Here is a 22,161-nt window from a genome sequence, read left to right as displayed (position 1 = left end):
CTATTTAGTTCTTACTTAATTTTACAGGATACACTGGAACAGGCCCGCCATGTCTTTGTTAGCAGTTAAATGTATCTTTATGGTTTCAGTGTTGTTACCACAAATATCCAACTGGTTGATGAAACATAAACATAAAAAAAGACATCTATTGTATGAAGTGAACTGAAGATCGCCAAATTCCTTAACTTGTGCTCTCAATCACTTACCATATGTGGCAGCTGGATATTAGCTAGACTATGAATTAAAGACTGGCTTAAATTGGCCAATTCATGAAGAAGAGACTCATTTTGCTGTTCAATTACTTTGTTCTCCTCTTCTATCGTCTTCAGGTTGCTCTCCATTGTAGTAATCTAAAATGGACAAATTTGTGTACAATGTAATATAAGGCAAGCTGTTATAAAGCATGCACTCTCTGAAGGGACAGATAACAGAAAAACCAGGCAGGGAAAGGAGAAAATGGCTTTAAAAGGTTTTGCTTGAACCTGCAATTATTCCCATTGTTAAGAGTTTCTTATTCCTATTGCACATTGTATGACTTTAACAGCTTGTCTTTTTAGCATTGGTAATAATGAATGAACTTGGATTTGACTCCAGTGCTTTAGAGATTTTCTTCTTGAGTTCAAAGGCATTGAGAAGGACCTTAGTTCTGCAAGTTCACCTATGTGGTTAAACACTTCTACTCCTAGGAGCCTACCTTAGGGACATTCTGCAGCAAGTCATGTATTTCTTGTATTTTCTGATGTGTGTATATATATACATCTACTCAGTTAAGCATGCACAGCTCCTTGCTGCCAGTGTTTAGCTCTCTGTAAGTATAATTTGGTTCTATGCAAATTCACAGGGCTGCTTTTGAAAGCTGAACAACTGCACGTTACTGCAATGTAAGTTTTCTAATACACACAGTGACTTGCAAAACTGAAGGAAGTGAAGAAAATTTACACATAGCCAGGAGAGTGGGTCTCTCGGGCATGACTACATGTACAGGTGAAGACAACTGAGAGTATGCTCTGCCTGTGTTCCCTGGTGACCAGACACAAGTTAGGTCTGACCTTGCATGGTGCCTTGCTTGAACTAAAAAGCATTGCTGAGGGGCAACTTACCCGAGCTTGTGCAGAGCACTGTGCTAATGAAGCTATAAGGATTTCAGATGAGCGCTGGGTTATGTCCACCTCGTCAAGAGCCCATGCAGAGCTCGCTCATACCTGTCTACACTTTCCTCTGTAGATGTATCCTTACTTTCCACATTGGATGACAACCGTTAACATCTGTTATGAAGTGTACAGTGTGCTTTTGTGTGTGTGTAGGTTAAAATATGGATTGTCAAGAGGGTGAAAAAAAGATGTCAGAGAAGTGGAAAAAATGCCAAAGAACATAAGGTTTTGAATTATCAAAATAATCTTTATCCATTTCTACACTGGTATAGACAGGCAACTGTGGGAAGAATTGATACAATTCAAATGCTGATGGGAAGACTGGAGGTTTGTGCAGTAATAGCAGGCAGAAGGGCAAAAGGTTCTTAAGTTAGCATTAACTTGACCATGGGTGAGTAAGTTTTAGGAAGTTGTCGGCACCATTTGGTAGGTAGATGTTTCAAGTTTCATTCTGGACCTAAAGTTTCAGTCTGCTTATGGAAATACAGCCCATTAGTTTATAGAAGTAACTTTCAAAAGGGCGTTTTACAAATAAGGATGCAAATCCTTATTTAACAAGACTGTTGCAACTTCACAGAACTTCCACTATTTTCCCATTATGCGTTTCCCACCTGTGAAGTCTTACTGAAATCTAGCTTGCACAATGATCTTCAAAAGGTTTATCAGCAAACATTTTTTTATGTTCAATATAATTCTACTGTTGCAAATAAAAGGAACTGTTGACTTTGATAATTACTACAATATAATTCCCTACATGTTGGAAATGAAAATTGCTTGTCTTCAGGAGAGTGTATGAATTAAAAACTGAGGTCTCTGAATTTTTGTGAACTTTGACTCAGCTGGGATATTCTGCTAGGCATCAGTAGCTAGTTCGGTAAGAACAGGTAAGTATTAGACCAGACTGCCCAGAGACTGTGGAATCTCTACTGTAGGAAGTAAAGAACAGGTTAGACAAGTATCTGTCAGGATTGGCTTAGGAAGAGCTGGGAAGTAGGAAGGGAAGAAGACTGGCTGGCAAAACAGTATTTCTTGGTCTCTTGTAGTTCTATGTTCTAGAATCCTATTAATTATTTTCATGACAGTATATATCATTGGCAGTCATTCTACACTTTTTCTAAATCTGCTGCATGAAGGTGTGAAAATAATCCTTTCAATTTGATGGTGAAATCATCAGCTGAGATTTTTTTACCAAGAATATGCAGTGATCCCACATAGTACCTAATCTGATTTCTAAGAATATACAAAGGCACTAGTCTGAGATATGAAAGCTGGAACTAAGACCACTGAGGTGTGGTTTCTGTACTCATTTCGGATTAAAACTTGCTAAGCTAAACTTCCCAGCTAAATCTTTGAAACTCAATACACTTTTATGTATATGTGATAGTGCTATCATAACTTTTTTTATTACTATTTTTTATTCATCTGGCCAAAAATAAGATTAAAAATGCAGAAAGTTGTTGACAACTGGAGCATTTACCTAATGTACACATAACAACCAAACTGCTTTACATTTTTTAAAATCTCAGCTACATCAATCTGTGTGTGAATAGCACCTACAGTACTGTATTAGGCAAAAGAGAACGTAAGGCATATTGTAAGCCACCAGATTCAAAACTTAGGACCAAATTCCTCCAACGCAAATACACATGATTTTCCTGTCATTATTCTTCTTGCTTTACATTCTTGCAGATTTTCTCCTCAATACCCTACAGCTATATTTAGTCATATCAGAAAACTGTGTAAAACAAAAGTCAAATCCTACAAAGGCTGAATAATGACAGTAGAACCCTGAACACAGGCATGAAATTCATGTGAGGTTTCAATATTAATTTGGCTAAGGTTTAGAAGTAAAAGAAACCCCAAGTTGAAAAGGCAGATCCTGCCTTCTATTTATGAGCATGCAAGAGGAGGAGGAGGAGAAGGAACATGGTGCTCTTCTCCACAAGCAGCAAAGAAGTAACAAGGAACAGTTTACTCTGTTTCCATCAAGATCAATTGCATGATTATGACCATGGCATTAAAGGGTGATAAATCTTGAGAACTGTGGTAAATCTCACTGTTGGTGACTGTGCTTAAATCATGTGAAGGAAAAAGCACCAGAAGCTATGCTGGACACTGGAAAATGCTAGGGAAAGAATTCAATTATTTTCCTTCCTTTGCTTTTTCCATCCAGTTTTAGCACTGCTGAATAATGAGGTTTTAAATAATGGTCTAATGTTAGGTTTTCCCTCCCCCCCAACAGATTTATGTGGAACCTAAAAGGCATTAAGCTGGATCTGTGGAACCACTCCTGCTGCCAAGGGCCGCACTTAGTCTACCACATGATGAAGTGTAACAGGTATTCACTTCCCCATCTAAATTTCCTCTGTAAGACAGACCTGGCAAAAGCCATGCTGTTCACCTGGACTCCTTCCTTCACCTTGTAACTTATGTTGATAACCATGATGTCAAGTGAAAATACAAAGCTGACCATGACAGGTCATGCTTTTGCAATTATTTTAAAGAATATATTTTATTAAGCCTTTTTTTTATTGTTATTATTTTTGGTAAATGATTGTAAACTGATTGGTAACTGATGTGTAAATTGAATAATGGATATTGTTTTCTGATTTTATAAATGGCAAATCAGAGATAGAAATCTTAATATGCAAGAAACATATATTTCCTGTATTTCCTTTAATTAGTCATCTAGAAAAAGCACCTGAATTTAGGGCTTCATAAAACTGTTACCTGAGTTCTGAGTTTAATCATATCAGCTTCCATCTGGGAGTTGGATTCATTTAGTTCTTTGATTTCTTCATCTAACTGTTTAATTTCTTCATCATTTTCTATACCTGTGTGATGTAAAAATAAAAGGGGTGTTAAAATAATTAAATCAGAGTTCAGAGAATTAATTATTTCCATATTTGAAAATAAATTTATTTAAGGTAAAAGGATTACAGTAAAAAAGAAAAAGGAATCATTCCTTAACTTTTCTTTTGAAGTTAAAACAATGTATTTTCCACTACTTTTCTTTTAAAAATTGCAGTAATTTTCCAGCAAGAGTGTTTGAAATGCCTAGAGGATCAGTAAGACACACCTTTTTCTTTATATGTACTGATTTAACTTTATATTATACTAAATGCACCTGCAGCAAAAAAATTCTACTCTACTGTCATATGTAAATTATTTGAAAGACTGTGACCACTTACAGATCTATTGAAGGAAAATAAAATATATTAACATGCCAATCTCTTGATATTACAGCATTGTCAAAATCATTTGTAACTAATTCAGAAGATTTTTTTCCCAACACAGTGAAATTTTGTTGATGTACCAGGATATATTGTGATTCTGCTGTTGCTTTTAATAATTTCATGGTTCAGAAGGGTATTAAATAATGACATACGGAATAATTTGCAAAATGGACATGACTTCCGAGTTTTTATTGCATAAACATTTAGAGAACAGAATTTTAAAGGTACCTGCATTTTTAAGGATTCAGACAGGAATAAACTGTATAGGTTTTATTTATTTATCTTTTTAGTTACTATAACAAAGTATAAAATAATCCTGAGAAGAGATAGACTTGTTTTCTCGCAAGTAGAAGTCTGAACTCCTAAAGCTAAACTGGTGTTCCCAGTCTCTTCTTCTTAATGTAGTATGAACCTTGCATACCTTTTCACAGTGCCTGACTCTAACAGGAAGGATGCTGTGTGTTCCCCGAAATACCCAAAATACCCATATACCGCTCCTCAAGGCATTCTTCCCAAGCATGGCAGATACAGTTTTCAGTACTTCCCAGTTGTAGAGAAAATTATATCCAGATCTTCCACCCCTTGCTTACTAGCTATTGAACAAAGACAGCCAGTGCTTTCTCCAGTTGCGCTGGCAGTGTGGGCTGAAATGCCTCCTGCACTGTTTCGAAATGCTCTGTGGCTCTCAAAAACAGTCAACACCAGCAGATGAGAAGGCACGCACAGTCACAGGCTAAGTGACTACATAAAGTTTTCCAAGAAAACTCAGGACCCCAAAGACAAGCCTTTTGTGCATTACTCATTTGAACTGAAGCACCTACATTTTGCTTTTATTGCACTTCAGCTATGAGGGCACTATCCTGACTTTCATCCAAGCTACTTTCATCATCTTCCCTGCAACTCAGGGTTTGCAGGAAGGTTTGCAGATTATTGGAGACAAAATGGCACAAGGCCATCTACATCTGCCAGAGGTTACAGAGCACAGCTCATGACGACTTAACACTTCGGAAACCAAACCTTTTTCTCTTCTGAATCCTGCAACAATGTAAGACCACCTATCCACCTTTGACAAATGAGACGTGAACCAGAAAATTATAATGGTATGTTCTACTTTGAAATATATTAGAGTTTTTGATTTATGTAGCCATAACTCAGACCAGTCTGATCACTCCACTGCTGGCTCAGATTTCCACAGCTGAAACCCCAGTTTTATGTCTACTGACAGTAAATCCACTATGTATACAAAGAAGATATACACATGTACGAAAAAAAGCCTATAGAGCAATGATAACTTTAGTTTACAAAGAAGTAATATTAAAAAAGGCAATGATTAAAAATTTACCATTACTGGCCCGCTGCTTTATTGTTAGCATTTGTTCTCCAGACAGCTTTGCTTTCTTCATTGCTGAAGTAGCTCTGGGGCATCCTGATAAACTGTGAACAGTAAGGAGCTTGTTAATTTTGATAGGTCATTGAAAATAAATCTGTAATCCAAACCTGTAATAAAAACAGTATTGAAGTTTATCTTCACTGCCCAGCACTGAATGAGTATGTTAGTCTGAAAAAGAAGTACTTACCAGTAGCGATTTCATGGTTTTATTCTTTCTTCCAAATTCTTTTTGTATAAAGAGCTAATATAAAAGTCAGATATATCTTGTAAAATTATAAGCCTGGGAACAACGGTCCCATTTTCTAAAAACACAATGCTCTTATTAACAAGTTTTATTTTAAAAACAGTTACTGTGTAAATACTTCCCTTTGAGTTTACATGTTCCCACTCTGAACTTCCACCCTTTTTAATTCATATGTTCAAACATGGAACTGAATGCTGAGAGAAGGGGACATGAGCTACCTCTCATATGCAAATGAGTAGCTCTTATAAACTATGATTTTCTTTGTGAATATCATATGCCCCATCCCCGGAAGTGTTCCAGGACAGGTTGGATGTGGCTTTGAGACACCTGGCCTAGTGGAAGGGTGTTCCCTTGGCAGGGGTGTTGGAACTAGGTGATCTTTAAGGTCCCGTCCAGCCCAAACCACTCTATGGTTCTATGATTCTATGATCACCTCCTGAGCTGGCTAAATTGCCCTTTTCGAAATTGTTTCTTAAAATAAGTATGTGTTGGCTTTTTGTTGAAGCCCAAGAGAAGTCATTCCCATAAAAATGACCTTGCCTTGATGAGGGCTATATATCTCTTATAATGTCTGCTTGTTACACTTACGGATGTAGACTCAGTTATTACTTGTCTCCTATGTTGCCAAAATATTAAGCTTTTTAATTACACCACACAAAACAGTTTGATAGCAAATGGATTCTTAGCGGGTCTTTTTGTAAAAATAAAAATAACCATCAGACAGTGCTCACTATTTTATAAATAATTTTATACACCAAACTATACTCCTTTTCAAAATCACATCTTTAATGTAGTTTTACTATCACAGGTAAGAGAAAATACACGTTCAATCTAATTTAACAATGGAAAACTATAGTCTTATTTTGAGCAAGCTTTAGCAGTGAAAGGAATTTGGAAACTTCTTAAATGGTTCCCTATTGCTTCAACATGTAAGGTTTCATTGCCATTGAAACTGAGTAACGTCATGTACTTCTCATTGCCCACAGTCACATTTATATTTCCTCTTCAGATCCAAAAGGGAGCTTTATTTTTTTTGTATAAATCAAATTCAAAGCTAACACTCAAATAATCTCTCTGTAATGTGGAACATGTTTCTGAGGAATGTGGTATCTTTGTTTAAAAGCATTTATTTAAATAAAGACCTACTCATTTAAATATAATGTTTAATTATTAAAATGTGTCTCTGAAAATCCTGGGCTACTATTATCAAGTGCACCCATTCAAAAGGGGAAACTTTTCCCAGAAAAATATCTAAAAAAATTTCCTTTTCTGAGAAAAAGAATCACTGTTCAGTATTTTATACTGTTACTGAGAAGACATATAATAGAACAGTACTAGTAGCATCAAGAAATAGCACCATCCGGTAGCTTTTCACTGTAGTCTAGGTGGTAGGTTGCCAAACTATTGTTCCAAGCTCTGCTATGGACTCACTGTGTGACTGTAATCAACTGTCCTCTTGAGTCCCAAAGGGAGCCTTGAGGAAAATTAAGGAGGAGAGGCTTAGCCATTTGGGGGAAAAAAACACTGGAATAGTATATGCCAAGTTTCTGCACCATTTAATTGACTTAATTTTTGTATCCTTTCAATTGATTTAATGAATTTCCTCATATTTGGCCCTCAGTCTTTTTCAGGAGTTAGCGTCACTGGGCGTTACAAGAACTGTGTTAGTTTATTCTCATCTTGGTTTGCAGCCTTTGCTTCTCTAAAAGTCTTGTTTGATGACAACCTAGGGAATCCCTCAAAATAAAATTATCCCTCAAACAGCCCATAAGTATGGCATTCAAACCCTAAACAAGAAACCTGGATGCTAGAACCGTGCACTTGAAAGTGCAGAAGAATAATGAAACAAAAAAAAAATGAGTTCAGAAGCATTAGGTGTCTCGGTGTGCCTACATCCAAACTTCAGTGCCAAAATCCCAATCTTATTCCCAGACCATGATTACATACACCTAGTTTTCAGGACTGCCTAAACCTGTAGATATATTCTCAGCTTGTCTGAAAGGTGACCTCTCTACTAGTATATTCACCATACTCCAAATCATGCTCTCACCCTGAGGCCTCAGGTACAAGTTCCCATATTCACACTGCCCAGCTTTCCTACTCTACAAAACAGGGTGGCCACGTTCTAGCTGCCTAATAGCAGCTGTCTCTGGCCCATGCTGTCTCCATTGGAAAGATATATATTGCAAGGGTAGACACTTATACCTCTGGTGCAGTTCAGGCACACTGGCATCAGATGCCCTCTGCCTAAATAAACTGGAAACAAAAAGATCTGGGTCCCGTTCCCTATTCTTGCTGCAGGAACGTTGGAGAGTCATTCTGCATGGATGGTCTACCTTCCTCTGGAAGGCACCAAGGTGAGTCATGACTTAGTGAGGGGAAAGGCAAAGGGCTGCCTGGTTTTGGGCCTGCTGGTGAGGATGCAGAAGGCTTCCACATCCTGTAGCCAGATTAGTTTTTTCTTACCCACTGGTATCTAATACAATATGCACAGACAGAGGAGGGCTTCAGCCAACAGGGCTTTCTTTCCATGCAACTGCATGCCCAAATCACAGGCCTCTTTTTGCTTTCCTGACCCTTACACTCATGGCTTTAATATATGCATCACGTCCCACTATGACTACCTTTAGCTTGCTATGGGTCTGTCCTTAGAAGAGGCCATGCACGAACAGAAAGTCCTATCTTTCCTTGTGTCTTTACACAATTTAAGAGAGCATTCAAAACTCCCAGAGGAACGAAATTCAACATGAGAAGATGTCAAAGCCAGAGCACACCTTCAATTTCCTCTACAGGTCTTTACCGGCAAATCTGCCTCTTTATTAGTTGTATATTGTGGATTAGCTGACTTTCCTGAGGCAGCCACTTAAAATTTTGATGATGTAGATACTAATCTAGAACAGAGAATTGAGTTCTACTACATCTTATTTAACTTGGCTAAATTCTTCATAAATTAATAAGACAAAGATAGCAATATGCATCCTATTTGCTCAGCTCTATTCTTAATTAAGTTACCTAAAATACTTTAAATAATTAAGAAGCAAATTAGGGCTTTTAGGATAAGCTTCTACTCTGCAAGGAAATTCTACCTCTTCCCTTCTATCTTCTTGACTATGTTTAATTCTCCTGAAGGTAACTGCTCTTTCTCTAAGTTACAAACAACCAAAATTGGGCAGGATATATGGAAAGGTAAGATGAAAAACAGGACTAAGTCAGCATCGCACCAGAAGTGGACTGCTATACAAGGGCTGATCCTCATGGAGGCGCAAAGTTAACCAAAAAGCTTGAATTGAGATCTGAGAGAGACTGGGAGTGGCTCGAGATTTCTAGAAGACTCAGGGGTAGAAGGAGACAGAAGACAAAAAGGAGTAGATATGATTTTATTTGTCTCAAATCTCTTGAGATTTTGTCTACCCATGACTGGCAAACAAGAGTACAAGTGAAAGCCATTTCAGTGCATTAAGAGTTAAACAAAGCATGCTTTAAACATCTCCAAAATAATCAAAAAAAGACCAAGAGAAACATGCTAGATAGTAGTTTCGGTATGGATAATACTTATCCTCACATCAAGTTTAAAGCTTTTACAGTTGATGCCTGTCAAAGGTTTTCTGTTACAAGAGGAATTAGTGTGTGATCCTGCTTTGGTTTATTTCTTGTGTTTTAACAAACTTTATACAGACTTTTACACAAACATGGAATTCTGCAGCCTGTTCATTCCAGGAAAGAACTAGCAGAATTCATCACAGTTATCTCACTTGCCACTGCCATTATTCTCATACACATGAGAAACTGTGCAAAAGAAAATATAAATACAGTTTTCTTTCCATAATACAAAATTAATAAGGCTTTCTAACATTGCTGGGGTATTGCTGTAGTAAATACAGTACAAACATACTGAGCCATCATTTATCTCTGTCAAATTGTGGATGCCACAGGGCTTGAAGCAGCAGCATTTTGGTGGGGCTGTGAGAAGCAAATACCCAACTCCTGGCTTCCTCAGAGTTCCTGATTCAGCAGCAGCTGCGAGTTCAAGGTCTTAATTTTTGCTGCTTGGCTGGAGACTTCTGAGATCATAACACGCCATTGATATTGGAAACGCTTTTGTTGGGCATGGGTGATAAACCGAGAGGTGGGACCTATCATGCAGCTTTGCTTTGCAGGGCATGGTACTGCCCATGCAACAGACATTTCTACACACTATACGCCTGTAGGACTGACAGGTAGAAGGGGTGATCGTTTTACGCCTTGCAAGTTCAACCTGCATTAAACAGGCTTGTTTTTACAGGAAGACTTTATAAATGGAGGCATGCAGAGGTGAAGTGCTAGCAGCTGTATAAACTCTGCAAAATAAGGTCCATCCATATGTACACCTACATCTTACCCTAACTGTCCTGAAGTGTAGTGATTAACAGAAACACAACCATCTAGAAGGTATGCAGAAAGACTAGATACGCACAAATTAGGATAAAGAGTATACAGTGATTGCATCACGATGTGAATATTCTTTCTTGTTTAGACTTGTTTAGGATGGTGACGTTACTCCAACCCATGCCTTGACATTTATTCAGCGGACTTAGAAAATAAGGTGAAATTGGTCCCAAAATAAAAGGGAAATTAGTGGGGAAAAAAGTTTGAAAGGGATATCTAGCTAGTGTTTAGTGCAACTTTACCAAGAAATTTAGTTTAAAAACAAATAAATGTGGGCTAAAATCCTGAACTCCTTCAAGAATGCAATTGCACTGTTTTCAGGGATGCAAACAAGAGAGGCCATCAGAGTGGAGGATCATTGATCAATTGGTACAATTGCCTGGGTGACTGATTCTAGTTATCTGGGTTCTAGCCGTGCTCTGTTAAATACATTTTTTGCCTCAGCAGACAGATGCAGTCTGGTCCCTCTTGAAGCTGAAGGAATTGTACTTGGCTTGTCAAGTGAAGAAAACATTTTCCAAACAGTGAAGTAGGGATGTGGGAAAGGAGAAGACAGAGGTCAAATAAAATGCAACTTTTGTATTTGGCGTGTGAAGTACTGAAGTTTACAAAGAAGGAAAGAACAGGATGTAAAGAAACCAGAGCCTCAACCTGGAGTACCCATAAAGCATCCTGAGGGCTGACTTTATAAACACTGTAAGATGTTTATAGGTTCACTATGACAGGAATTTTTCAAGAAGTTAAGAAAATGAAACACTTTTCCTGTTTATTAAAAATAACGTTGTCCATAGACTAGAGGAAGAAACAAGTCACATTCAAGGGAACTATTTTAACTAGAGATAGATCCAAAACAAGCCCCAGACATAAATTCTTCTGAAATTCAGGGTAATACAGATCACAGTGAAAACTACTGGTTTATTTTGTTAATGGATGAAACCTTACTTTTTTTGCCTAAGCTCTTGAACTATTTGGTAATGTTTGAAGTTCAAGTTAAGAGATCACACTTAGTGATCAAAGTAGCCCTTTCCTTGGTTTAATATTAAATCCATGAACCACTCACTTTTTCTATGTTGAAAGGTATCAGCTTTAGTGATTTGCTTATTCCCATGAGTAAATTCTGCTAAACACCTCAAGGATGAAACACTCTATGCACAACTCCAGCAGAGATAAAAGCACCCCTCCCTAGCCCAGCACTCATTTTTATTTACATTCAACGGTGATTGGCTTTTCCCCAGCTTCTTACTGAGCTGTGAAGTAAAGGGAATCCAGGAGAGAGGTTTTGCAAACAAGCTAGTATTGTTTGCATGGAGAATGCTGCAACTCATAAAGGAATCTCTTCTCCTCCCCACTGGCCACACAACCCTGACTGCCTTTGTGCAGTGTTGGAAAAAATTGTCTGTTCAGCTCAATTTCAGAATTTTTCACTGGAAAAGAACAATTCTGATTAATATGGCCTTTTTTAGGTCTTGTTCCCTGGCTAAAGCTTTTGTTGTTGTTGTTGTTGTTGTGCACTTACAACTCACAGGTGAATGTTGGTGATTAAGAACTTTCACTTAAATTTTCAATCAAGAGGGGAATCTAAGCTAAAAAGACTAAAAGCTTGATCTAACGTGGAAAGTGGTAGGTCCTAATCCAAGTTGCTTTCCAAAGCTTCTGAGGAAAGTAGCTGAGATTTTATTCTGTTTAGATGAGCCTTCGTATTGGTTCCAGAACTAAGAAAAATGAAAACACTACCCTAGTGGCCATAAAACAAATATAGTCATTATGATTAAAACAAAATGTAAGCTTTTCAAAATTATTTTAATGATATCTGATCACTGTTTCACAAAGACTTTCAGGAAAGAACTACTTCCTTATTTTACAGGAGGAAGGTTAATAGTAGCATTAAAATCTGGTTGGTCAAGCACGAAATGGATAACAATACAAAGTGCTATGATACCCAGAAGACGAGAGGTATTTGGTTTTTATTTGAGATTCAAAAGGTAAAATAGTGTTATAGGTTAATTATGCCCATCCCTCATAACAAAAGAATAAAACAAGCATCAGTAAGAAAAAACAAAAATACAAATTATGCAGAACTGTAAACATTGCCAAACTGAGAGAAAAGGCGCTGAGAACAGACTCAGTTTGAAAGGAATTCCCCTGAGGCATAAACATACACCAGAAAAACAATTAATGAATTTTGAAATGCTGGAACTGTAAGAGCTCTGCCAAAGTTGCCCTTCATCTGGGCACAGTAGTCCTGTGGCAAATTTACATCACATTTTGTTAATTGAAGTTGCTTAGTCAGCACAGAGGCTCGGTGGGTGGGCTTCTCACGTGCGCTAATGAGCTTTGACCTGTATCATCCCTGAACAGGGAAAGAGGTTTGGCTCTTGCTCAATGATGCAATGTCTGTCCAAAAATCTCTCATTTATTCTTCGGTGACCGGGGAAGCACTGCAGCACACCACACGGTTTACAGGTGGCCCTAGCACTAGGTTACAGGGAAGCAGTGTGCACTTCATGGGGCACCACTGAGTGTCCCAGGAGCTGGCGACTAGCTACTGCAGTTTATCAGCCTCTCCCATGCCCCATGACTGCATACAACAGGACAGATGACCTGAAGACCAGTGGATTTACTGGTCAGTTGAATAGGGCATGTACTGTGAAGGAGAAAACAGGCGGAGACTTCCCTGTGTATGAATAGGTAAGGGGTATCTCTAGCTACATACCCCTGATTAGTGCTCTTAGGCCATTCCATATTTCAAGTGATCTATCTAGTGACCAAGTCCAGCTCACTTAGGCACTTAAAATGAAGCACAGTTTCTCCAGGCACTTGTATAGACAGCAGAGAGAAAAAGGTACAAGTGGAAAATTTGTCCCACCTGAAATCTGAAAAGCCATCCAGTCATCTCTGCTTTTTTATGGGCTATGTCTGGAATGAGGACAAACAGGATTATAATCAGAGAGCTTCTGCTAAGTGTCTGAAATCAAGGAGATGTCACATTGCAAGCACCTGTACAAATTACCGTCTGCTGGCATTTGTCAGGTCTGCTCAGCAAAATGATTTTTCTTGTTTATATTGTGCAGTCTGCTTTTTCTAATATGAATTTCATATTATTTTCTTCTTGACTTTCCCAAGGTAAGTAAACCTCTTAAGTCCTTTTAGATTAGCTCTCTGTTAGGAGCCTTCCAGTTTAATAGACTATACATCTGATTAAAATGCTACTCCATCTTTCCAGCTCGTAATGAAAAAAGCTGGCAAAACTACCCACAGTCAAAAGGCCTAATTCTTTACATCAACCAGGCTCTGCATTCAGTCACTTCAGACTTTTGCCAAATTTTAACTGATCTGACTGAAATCTTCCATGGTAGGTGTCTGGCCAGGCTCAGTTTTTCTCCAAACGTCATAGGAAAAAAATTTCCATTCCTCAGAATATACTTGTATACTACTGTTTTGTCCATATATCTTGTTTTGAACGTACTGGAAGCAGTGTGTGTGTGTGGGGGGGGGGGGGGGGGGGGGGGGGGGCAGGGATCAACCCCAAATGATTCAGTGAATTTCTCTAATTGTGAATTGGAGCAAAACTTGACATTTCATGGGGTACTGCTCTGAGTTTAGAGAGGCATTCTGCTGTCCTCATGAAAGCAAATGTAGATTTGGCAGAATCATATACCTCTGACAGACTGTCACTAGGACATGCTCAGTAAATGTGAGTTAGTGTTTGGCTGCCAGAGCCTCCACATACTTTGTGTGGCTGCAGGGGCCAGAGCAGAGGGCTGCTTGCTGGAAGCAACACCAGTGAGACCACCTGTCCTGTTCTCCCAGTGCTCAGGAGAAGCTACCTGAGGGCCAGCTCCCTCAAATGCTGAGGACTGAGAAGCACGGAAGTAGGAAGAAAGACCAAACAGGAGCCATGGGGACAGAGAAGGGAAGAGTGCCAGCACAGATGCAGCAGGAGAGGAGGAGGAGGATGGGAACAGGAAGGTATTGAAAAGCAATTTAGAAAGAACCTTCTCCCTTGAGCTTATGGGTCAACACAAAATTCCTGTGTAAAAATATCCTTTGTACTGCAGGATCCACCTCACAGATTCCCGTTCAATATTTTTCTTTTTTTATGTATATCATTATTACATTTTATTGTCATGTTTCTCTCTTTGCCTTCTTGGAAATGTCAGCACATTTGCATGTCTGTCATCTTTCAGCAATGTCACCATGATGACACTTATCATTGTCAGTTGTAATTACTGTTAAATGCAGTGAGTTTGGTTTGTTTTTCTATACCCTTTACATTGTATGACTTTCTCCTGCTGAATTGTGACATAAAGCTTGTAAGAAAAAAAAAAAAAAAAAGAGGTGGGAAACATCAAAATAAGTCAATGGTAGGGAGGGGACAGGCAGATGAAAAACAAACAAATACCCTAAGCAACTTAAAAAAACCTACCAGGGAAAAAGTGAAACAATGGGAATTAAGAGTGAATTAATTTTGACTCAGAAGTGGCACTCCGTCAACTTAGTGTAGCAACAAATGAAACAAAGGACAAGAGTTGACTTGACAGGAGACCTGCCTAGAAATAGATGCTATCAAATAATTTAATGAGTTGCATATTAAAAGCTTCTTACAAATGTGGAGTTTGATAATATTTATGTTTTATAAATACATAAATGGAAGAACAAGAAATATTTCCTCTCTGCAAAGTTTTTATCATTTTCAACGTTATTTTCAACGTAGCATAGGAATACCTTTCAAAAGTGCTTTTTAACCTTTGGTTCCCTACAGATATAATTGCTGGACACAAATTCACCACAAACATGGTATTTTGGAAGTTTAGAGCATCTTGAGAATTCATCTGACAGTTTGGATTCTTTGTGTTTTAAAGGATGCTCACAACTGGCTTAACTGCAAGTTTCTCAGTCAGCTTAAAACAGAGAGAGAAGCGTACCAGACATGGAAAAGCAGATGAATACCTGTTGAGAACTACAAGGGCATTGCCAGGGCATGCAGAGGTGCATTAGAAAAGCAGAAGCTCAGCTCAAATTGAAATTGGACAGAGATGTCAATAACTACAAGAAAGGGTTGTTCAGCTATGTAAACAACAAGCAGAAACAGAAGGAAAATACTGGCCCACTGTTAAACAGGAGAGGTGAATCAGTCACCAGCAATGCTGAAAAGGCAGAAATTCTCAAACCTTTCTTCACCTCTGTCTTCAGCAGCACTGTTGAGCCCCTGGCCTTGGGAACAAAAATCCAGGTTGATTCAGCCACAGACCCACCGTCAGTGAAGGATAGGTTGGCGTGTGAACCATTACAGAAGCTTGACCCCTACAAACTGATGGGCCCTGACAATATCCACCTGAGGGTGTTAAAAGATCCGTCTGATGTCATTGTGAGGCCACTGCATAATCTTTGAGAAGTTGTGGCAACTGGGGCACGTCCCAGAAGACTGGAAGAGAGCTAATGTCACCCCCATCTACAAGAAGGGCTTAAAGGACAATGCAGGAAATTGTAGGCCCATGAGTCTTACTTTAGTCTCTGGGAAAGTTATGGAACAAATCCTCCTGGGGGCTGTCACAAGTCAAATGAAGCATGTGATTGGGAAAAGCCAGCACAGATTCACCAAGGGCAGATCGTGCTTGACAAAACTGATTGTCTTCTACAACAAAGTAACTTGCTTGCTGATGTGGGGAGAGTGGTGGATATTGTCTACCTGGATTTCTCCAAGGTTTCTGACAGTTTCCCATAGCCTCCTCCTAGAGAAGGTGATGTGTAACAGCCTAGACAAGTGGTCCGTGTGGCGGGTGGGGTGCTGGCTGGCAGGCAGCACCCAGAGGGTGGCAGTAAATAGCCCCTTTTCAAACTGGCAACCTGTCACATGTGGTGTCCTCCAGGGACTGATATTAGGCCAAATGCTGTTTAACATCTCATAAGAGATCGGGATGATGGCATCAAGTCGACCCTGATGAAGCTTATTGATGATACCAAACCTGAGTGGGGAAGTGGACACTTTCGAAGGGAGAGCCACCTTGCAGGAAGGCCTGGATAGGCTGGAAGAGTGAGCTAGAAAGAACCTTATGAAGTTCAACAAAGAAAAATGTATGGTCTTGCACCTGGGAAAACATAATTCAGGAGCACAGCACAGGCTGGGATCTACCTGGATGGGGAGCAGATCTGTGGAAAAGGGACCTAGGGGTCGTGGGGGACAACAAGGTCAATATGGGTGAACAGTGTGCTGCAGCGGCAAAGAAAGCCAACAGGATGCTGGGCTGCATCAACAAGGGCACCACCAGCAATGATAAAGAAGTCATTATCCCATTCTACTTAGTGCTTATCAGGCCACACTTGGAATACCCTGTTCAGTTTTGGTCCCTGCTATACAAAAAATATGTGGAGAGGCTGGAGAAGGTCCGGAGAAGGCCCACAAAGATGATCAAAGGGCTGGGAAGCCACATGAAGAAAGGCTTAGGGGAGACCTTACCATCATGTTCCAGTATTTAAAGGGTGGCTACAAAGATGATGGAGACTCCCTTTTTACAAGGAGTCACAAGGGAAAGATGAGGGGTAATGGGCACAAGTTACTCCTGAGAAGATTCCAACTGGACACAAGAGGAAAGTTTTGCACGAGAACAATCAGCCACTGGAATAATCTCCCCAGGGAAGTGGTAGATTCCCTAGCACTAGACACTTTTGAGGTTTGTCTGGACAGGGTGCTGGGCCATCTTGTCTAGACCATGCTTGTGCCAAGAAAGGTTGGATCAGAGATCCTTGAGGTCCCTTCCAGCCTGGTATTCTGTGATTCTATGAATTGGTTTTTGTTGTTTTTTACACAAGGTATTTTATCATGACATATCTCATTTTTGCGCTGTGGTTAACATCACTGAACCACAGTATTAGTATGCACCTTCTGATATATTTAAATTGCATTAGTCCACAGTGAATGCTGCACCGTATATATATATATATGTATATATGGAATCTCAGATCTGATATAACAACATTATATTTTCAGTTGTTTAATAACGCTTCTCAGTTTTCTCTCTACATTTATTTGCAAATATCTGATATTATTATTTTTTTTAAATTCAGGCTTTATTTCAAATAAGCTTCCTATCCTGCCAAAAGGCCAACACCTGCTAGGAACTGATTACCTCCATCAAAATTCTGGGCACATTCATTTATCCACGAACCAAAAGGACTAGCTGGCATTTAGAATTCAGACAACTTAGTGTAATGTAAGTCCTGCTGTCTTAACTATAGGCCTCATACAACACTACGTCAACACAAAGACTACTTCAGGTCCAAGACTCTGCAGCACTGATTTTGCTCAAATAACAGAGCTTGCCAGTCTATGTACAAAAAAAAAAAAAAAATCAGAATAATACAAAGCCTCCCTATGCCCTTTTTAACCATACAGCTTATTTCCAAAAGACTCATTCACTGAACTAATGCTATGTATTTTTACGTTTTTAGGAGCTGAAGCTGAAAAATGCTGATGCTAAGAGAGGATGTGGCTTTAGGTAAACAAAGATTGAAAGCTCTACAGTAATTTAGGAGCAAATTTGCAGCCACTCGCATATGTTTGCAGATCACATGCTAGATGCACATCAAAGCATCTGGATTATAGACCTGCTGCCCCTTTGGCACTCATGCACACAGGCTCAAGCTGCAGCCCTGAGCACCAGGAGGTTTGACTGTAGGTGGCACTTGCAAACCTTTCCTTCAGGAGCTAAGGTCGATGACACACGTTTTTTATACAATATCTATTTCTAGCAAAGCCTATTTCATGAGAAAAAGGATCTGCACATGAAAATCTCTATCTCCGTCCTCCTTCCCTCACATTTGACACGTCCTGAATGCTTTCAGTGTTTGGGAGCTCAGAGGTTCTCTGAGGATCTGTGTGAGTGTCAGTATCTGCCTGCTTCTAGCAAGAAGCTGCAGAGGGCAGCTCCTGTCTTGAGCTTTAATCTTTTTGTCTTTTCATCTTTGCCTGTTCCCAAGCTTAGCAATGCAGCTGTGCAGCTCAGAGCTGTGACCAACCTAGAACATTTAGGAGAAACAACACCGGCAGTGCTCCTTCACCTCAGGACATACACATGGGGCAATGGCTGATCTGAGTGTGCTGCTATTATCTTTCTGCAGGCTTTCTGACAGCCTTACCATCAACTAAACCTTCCTGTGCGTGAAGTCGATAGACCATAACTGTCATAGGTAAACGTTTCCCATAACCACCTCACAATTTCTACATACATCCCTTCAGAAGGGAAAAGGCACTGCATGATGTCCATTACTTATTACTTCCTCCCAGCACACTAGACATTTTGCAAACACAGTAGCGTGCCCTTGCTGCCCAAATACAAAATTATTCTATAAACTTGTTTACAGATCTGGGAGACCCATTGTCCTCAGCAAGGGTAGAGTACACTAAAGAAAAACTCCCCTTCTGTACATTTTCATCTTTATTTAGCATTAGCTTGTAAATGGGGAAAATACTTACAATTTGATCATCTCTTGTATATTATAGCTCTACTAGCATATGATTTTGTACTGGTTTTGGCTGGGATAGAGTTAATTTTCTTCACAGTAGCTAGTATGGGGCTGTGTTTTGGATTTGTGCTGAAAAGTGTTGATAACCCAGGGATGCATTTGTTACTGCTGAGCAGGCTTGCACTGAGGCAAGGACTTTGCTGCTCCTCACCTCACCCCGCCCCACCAGTGAGCAGGCTGGGGGTGCACAAGGAGCCGGGAGGGGGCACAGCCGGGACAGCCGACCCCAGCTGACCCAAGGGATATCCCAGACCATATGACGTCATGCTCAGCATATAAAGTAGGGGGAAGAAGGAGGAAGGGGGGGCATTCAGAGATACAGTGTTTGTCTTTCTAAGTCACTGTTACACGTGATGGAGCTCTACTTTCCTGGGGATGGCTGCACGCCTTCCTGCTGGTGGGAAGTAGTGAATTAATTCTTTGTTTTGCTTTGCTTGTGTGTGTGGCTCTTGCTTTGCTTATTAAACTGTCTTTGTCTCAACCCACGAGTTTTCTCACTTTCACCCTTCAGATTCTCTCCCCCATTCTGCTGGGAGTGAGCAAGCGAGCAGCTGTGCAGGGCTGAGCTCCCTACCGGGATTAAACAGCAACAGTTCTCCATAGTAAAGGGAATTTAAAAGCCACATTACTGTGTTTGAAATGGGTGAACACTGATTTAAATAAAAATGGGCAGGAGATGGGAGCAAGAACATTGTTTTAGATCTGAAAAGGCATTTCTGCATGTAATTTCCACTAAAGTCAGCCCAAGCACATTTCCCCTCCTGCGCTAAGGACCAGGGTTGCTAAATCCAACTATATTCTGAGTTCCCCCAGATTACAGTATTGGAAATGATGCCATCCAGAAAAATTTTCTTAAATTAAGTATGGGGATGTAAGGGCCTGTTCAGGAACCAAACTGGAAAGCTGTAATACAATAACTAATTTACATTTCAATATAACCTATGTCATTTACCTATCTACTGACTCCATGCTTACATGGCTTCCAATTCATTTTCATATTGCTGATAGGTCACCTAATTTCTCACTGGCCTCTCCTGCTAGCACAGGCGCCTTTTTGAAGCACAGTACTCTTAATCCTATGCTTCAAGTCCCTACTGATAACCCTCTGTTGCTATTCTTTCCTGTGCAAACTCCTTGACAAAATAAAACTATCCATAGAAATTTCTGCAGACAGGCATGGCAAACATTAAAAAAACAGAAGCCTCTGCTGGTGCCTTTGTTCGTAGGGTAGGATTCAAATTTACTGAAATATGTGACTTTTTCCACTGACTACTTATTTCTGCTTCAGAAGCATGTACAAACAAATACACATAAATTTAAATTCCAGGCTATGTGATACCGGTTAGAGCAGGTTTTTAACTACTTAAAGGCTGATTTACCAGCCCTTGTGAATCATTTCCAGGGTCCATTGATATCAGTGGAATGACACTATGTGTACAAAGTGCAACAGCAGCTCTAAGAAATCTTTGCCTCAAAAACTTCTCTCATATATATATATATAAAAATAAATTCAACAGTTGGCATCATTCTCACAAGGCAGTCTGTTGTTCCAGTTCCCATAGTACAGCTGCTTGGATAAATACAGCAGAATATAAAAATCTCAGATAACACATTAAGGATAACTACACCTGCAATTAATACATGTGCTTTGAGAAGTCTGCTGATAGAAAAACACTTGTACTGGGGAAGAAAAATAACCTATTAGGAGAAAAGCAATCCATCCTGACAAAAATTAAGACTTTTACCTACTACCTCCCAAGGAGCTTTTACTGACTCAGTTAATGGTCTTAGCCCTGCTTTCTCCCCACGCATGCTGAACACATCTATGCCTGCAAAACACTGTACATCAGCCTGGTCTCAGTGTGCAGCTGTCACAGCACTGCTTCTTTTCAGAAGGCGGAGTTTGAGATTTACAGCCACAGCTGTACAGCAAAATGTTGTCAGAGGTAGAAGATGAGACCACAGCCTAATGAAATGGATACATTAAAAGTGAGGGAATATTTCATCCTTAGGTGAGGAAATTCTTAGTCTGTGGTTTAGGTGGGACTGAACTCCAGATTAGGACACCTAAGTTTAAATGTCTGCATGGGAACTATGTGTCAAAGCGGCCATGGAGCTCTGGGGCCCATTCGTTTACCAAGACCAGCACCCTTCCAGATCCCCTGTGAGCCATGGTCAGCTCTCAGCTGCCATAATCAAAGAACGGGAGTTTCTCACAAATCTTCAGTCACTTCTACCAACCCAGTACGGCCACCTTGCACGCCCTATGAACACTTCAAATGGTATAAAGTACCTATTCATGGGCAGGGGAATCCCACTCCCCATTGACACACTCAGTGACATTTAGGATACAACTCTGATTAAAGGCAGGTGTCTACTTCACTGAGTGAGGTGAGCAACTATCCAGGACCCATAGACTCCATTCACCGAAAGAAAAGTAAATGCATCTTGTTCACCCACAAGCAGATTCTTAAAGCAGGTGAATTGTTCTGAAGTTGAACCCTCTGTGCAGAGTTCAATTCAGTTTTCCATATACAGGTACGAAATGCCGTTTGAGAAGACATATCTCCTAAGGCTGATAAATATGGCACTGGACCTACCTTTCTGAGCAACAGCTGGAGGCCACGTAACTTATCCTAAGGCATCTAAAACAGCTCCAAGCCCTTTTATTTGTGTGAGAAAATTAACTAAGCCCTTTTAACAGCATCTTAAGAATTCTACAAGAATTAATCATATCTTTAAAATAATATGGCTTGTTATCAATATTGCTATAGCTTAGATGCTTCAAGAAATGGCTAAACTTGCTCACACAACTTAGAATATCAGCACTTTGTTACATGAAGATAATTAAGTAAGCTCAGTCTACTTCAGTGAGTCTTTTTAAGCAAACTTTCATCTAGTGCTCTCCTCTTAACAATGGACCTTTTTGCCCCAAAACTGGTCTTACAAGGTAAGCCTTTTACATGTCTCAGTTTCTGCTTAAGATAATGGTACTCAAGGAAGCACATGGCTAGTATGTGCATAATGGAAACCTGAAAACCAGGACAATGTCATATTTAGGTTTCCCTATTGCAAAAAAAAAAAAAAAAAATTAAAAAATTGAATTTTATTGGGTTTTTTTTCACGAAAACGTTCCTATAGAAAAAAAAAACAAACCACAAACCCTTCAAGTACCATTTGCCCTTTAATTTT

The 22,161-nt window shown here is 39.6% G+C and overlaps 1 protein-coding gene across 11 annotated transcripts in view; it reads right to left on the bottom strand.

Moving 5' to 3' along the window:
• MYT1L (myelin transcription factor 1 like) overlaps positions 1–22,161 on the bottom strand; it is a 305,846-nt gene that overhangs the window by 2,907 nt on the left and 280,778 nt on the right. For 7 of the 11 annotated variants that reach the window (XM_037392857.1, XM_037392856.1, XM_037392860.1 and 4 more), the window contains 3 exons: positions 5,730–5,821; positions 3,876–3,985; positions 207–350 (listed from right to left, as the gene is read on the bottom strand). In XM_037392857.1, the coding sequence (XP_037248754.1) occupies positions 207–350; positions 3,876–3,985; positions 5,730–5,821 (346 nt within the window). The remainder of the gene's footprint in view (positions 1–206; positions 351–3,875; positions 3,986–5,729; positions 5,822–22,161) is intronic. The other 4 variants (XM_037392858.1, XM_037392861.1, XM_037392867.1 and 1 more) reach the window with 1 other exon arrangement.

Source organism: Falco rusticolus, chromosome 6 (genome assembly GCF_015220075.1).
Source record: "Falco rusticolus isolate bFalRus1 chromosome 6, bFalRus1.pri, whole genome shotgun sequence".
Lineage (NCBI taxonomy): Eukaryota > Metazoa > Chordata > Aves > Falconiformes > Falconidae > Falco > Falco rusticolus.
Note: the sequence above shows the minus strand (reverse complement) of the source record. Positions and strands in the feature narration are given on the sequence as shown.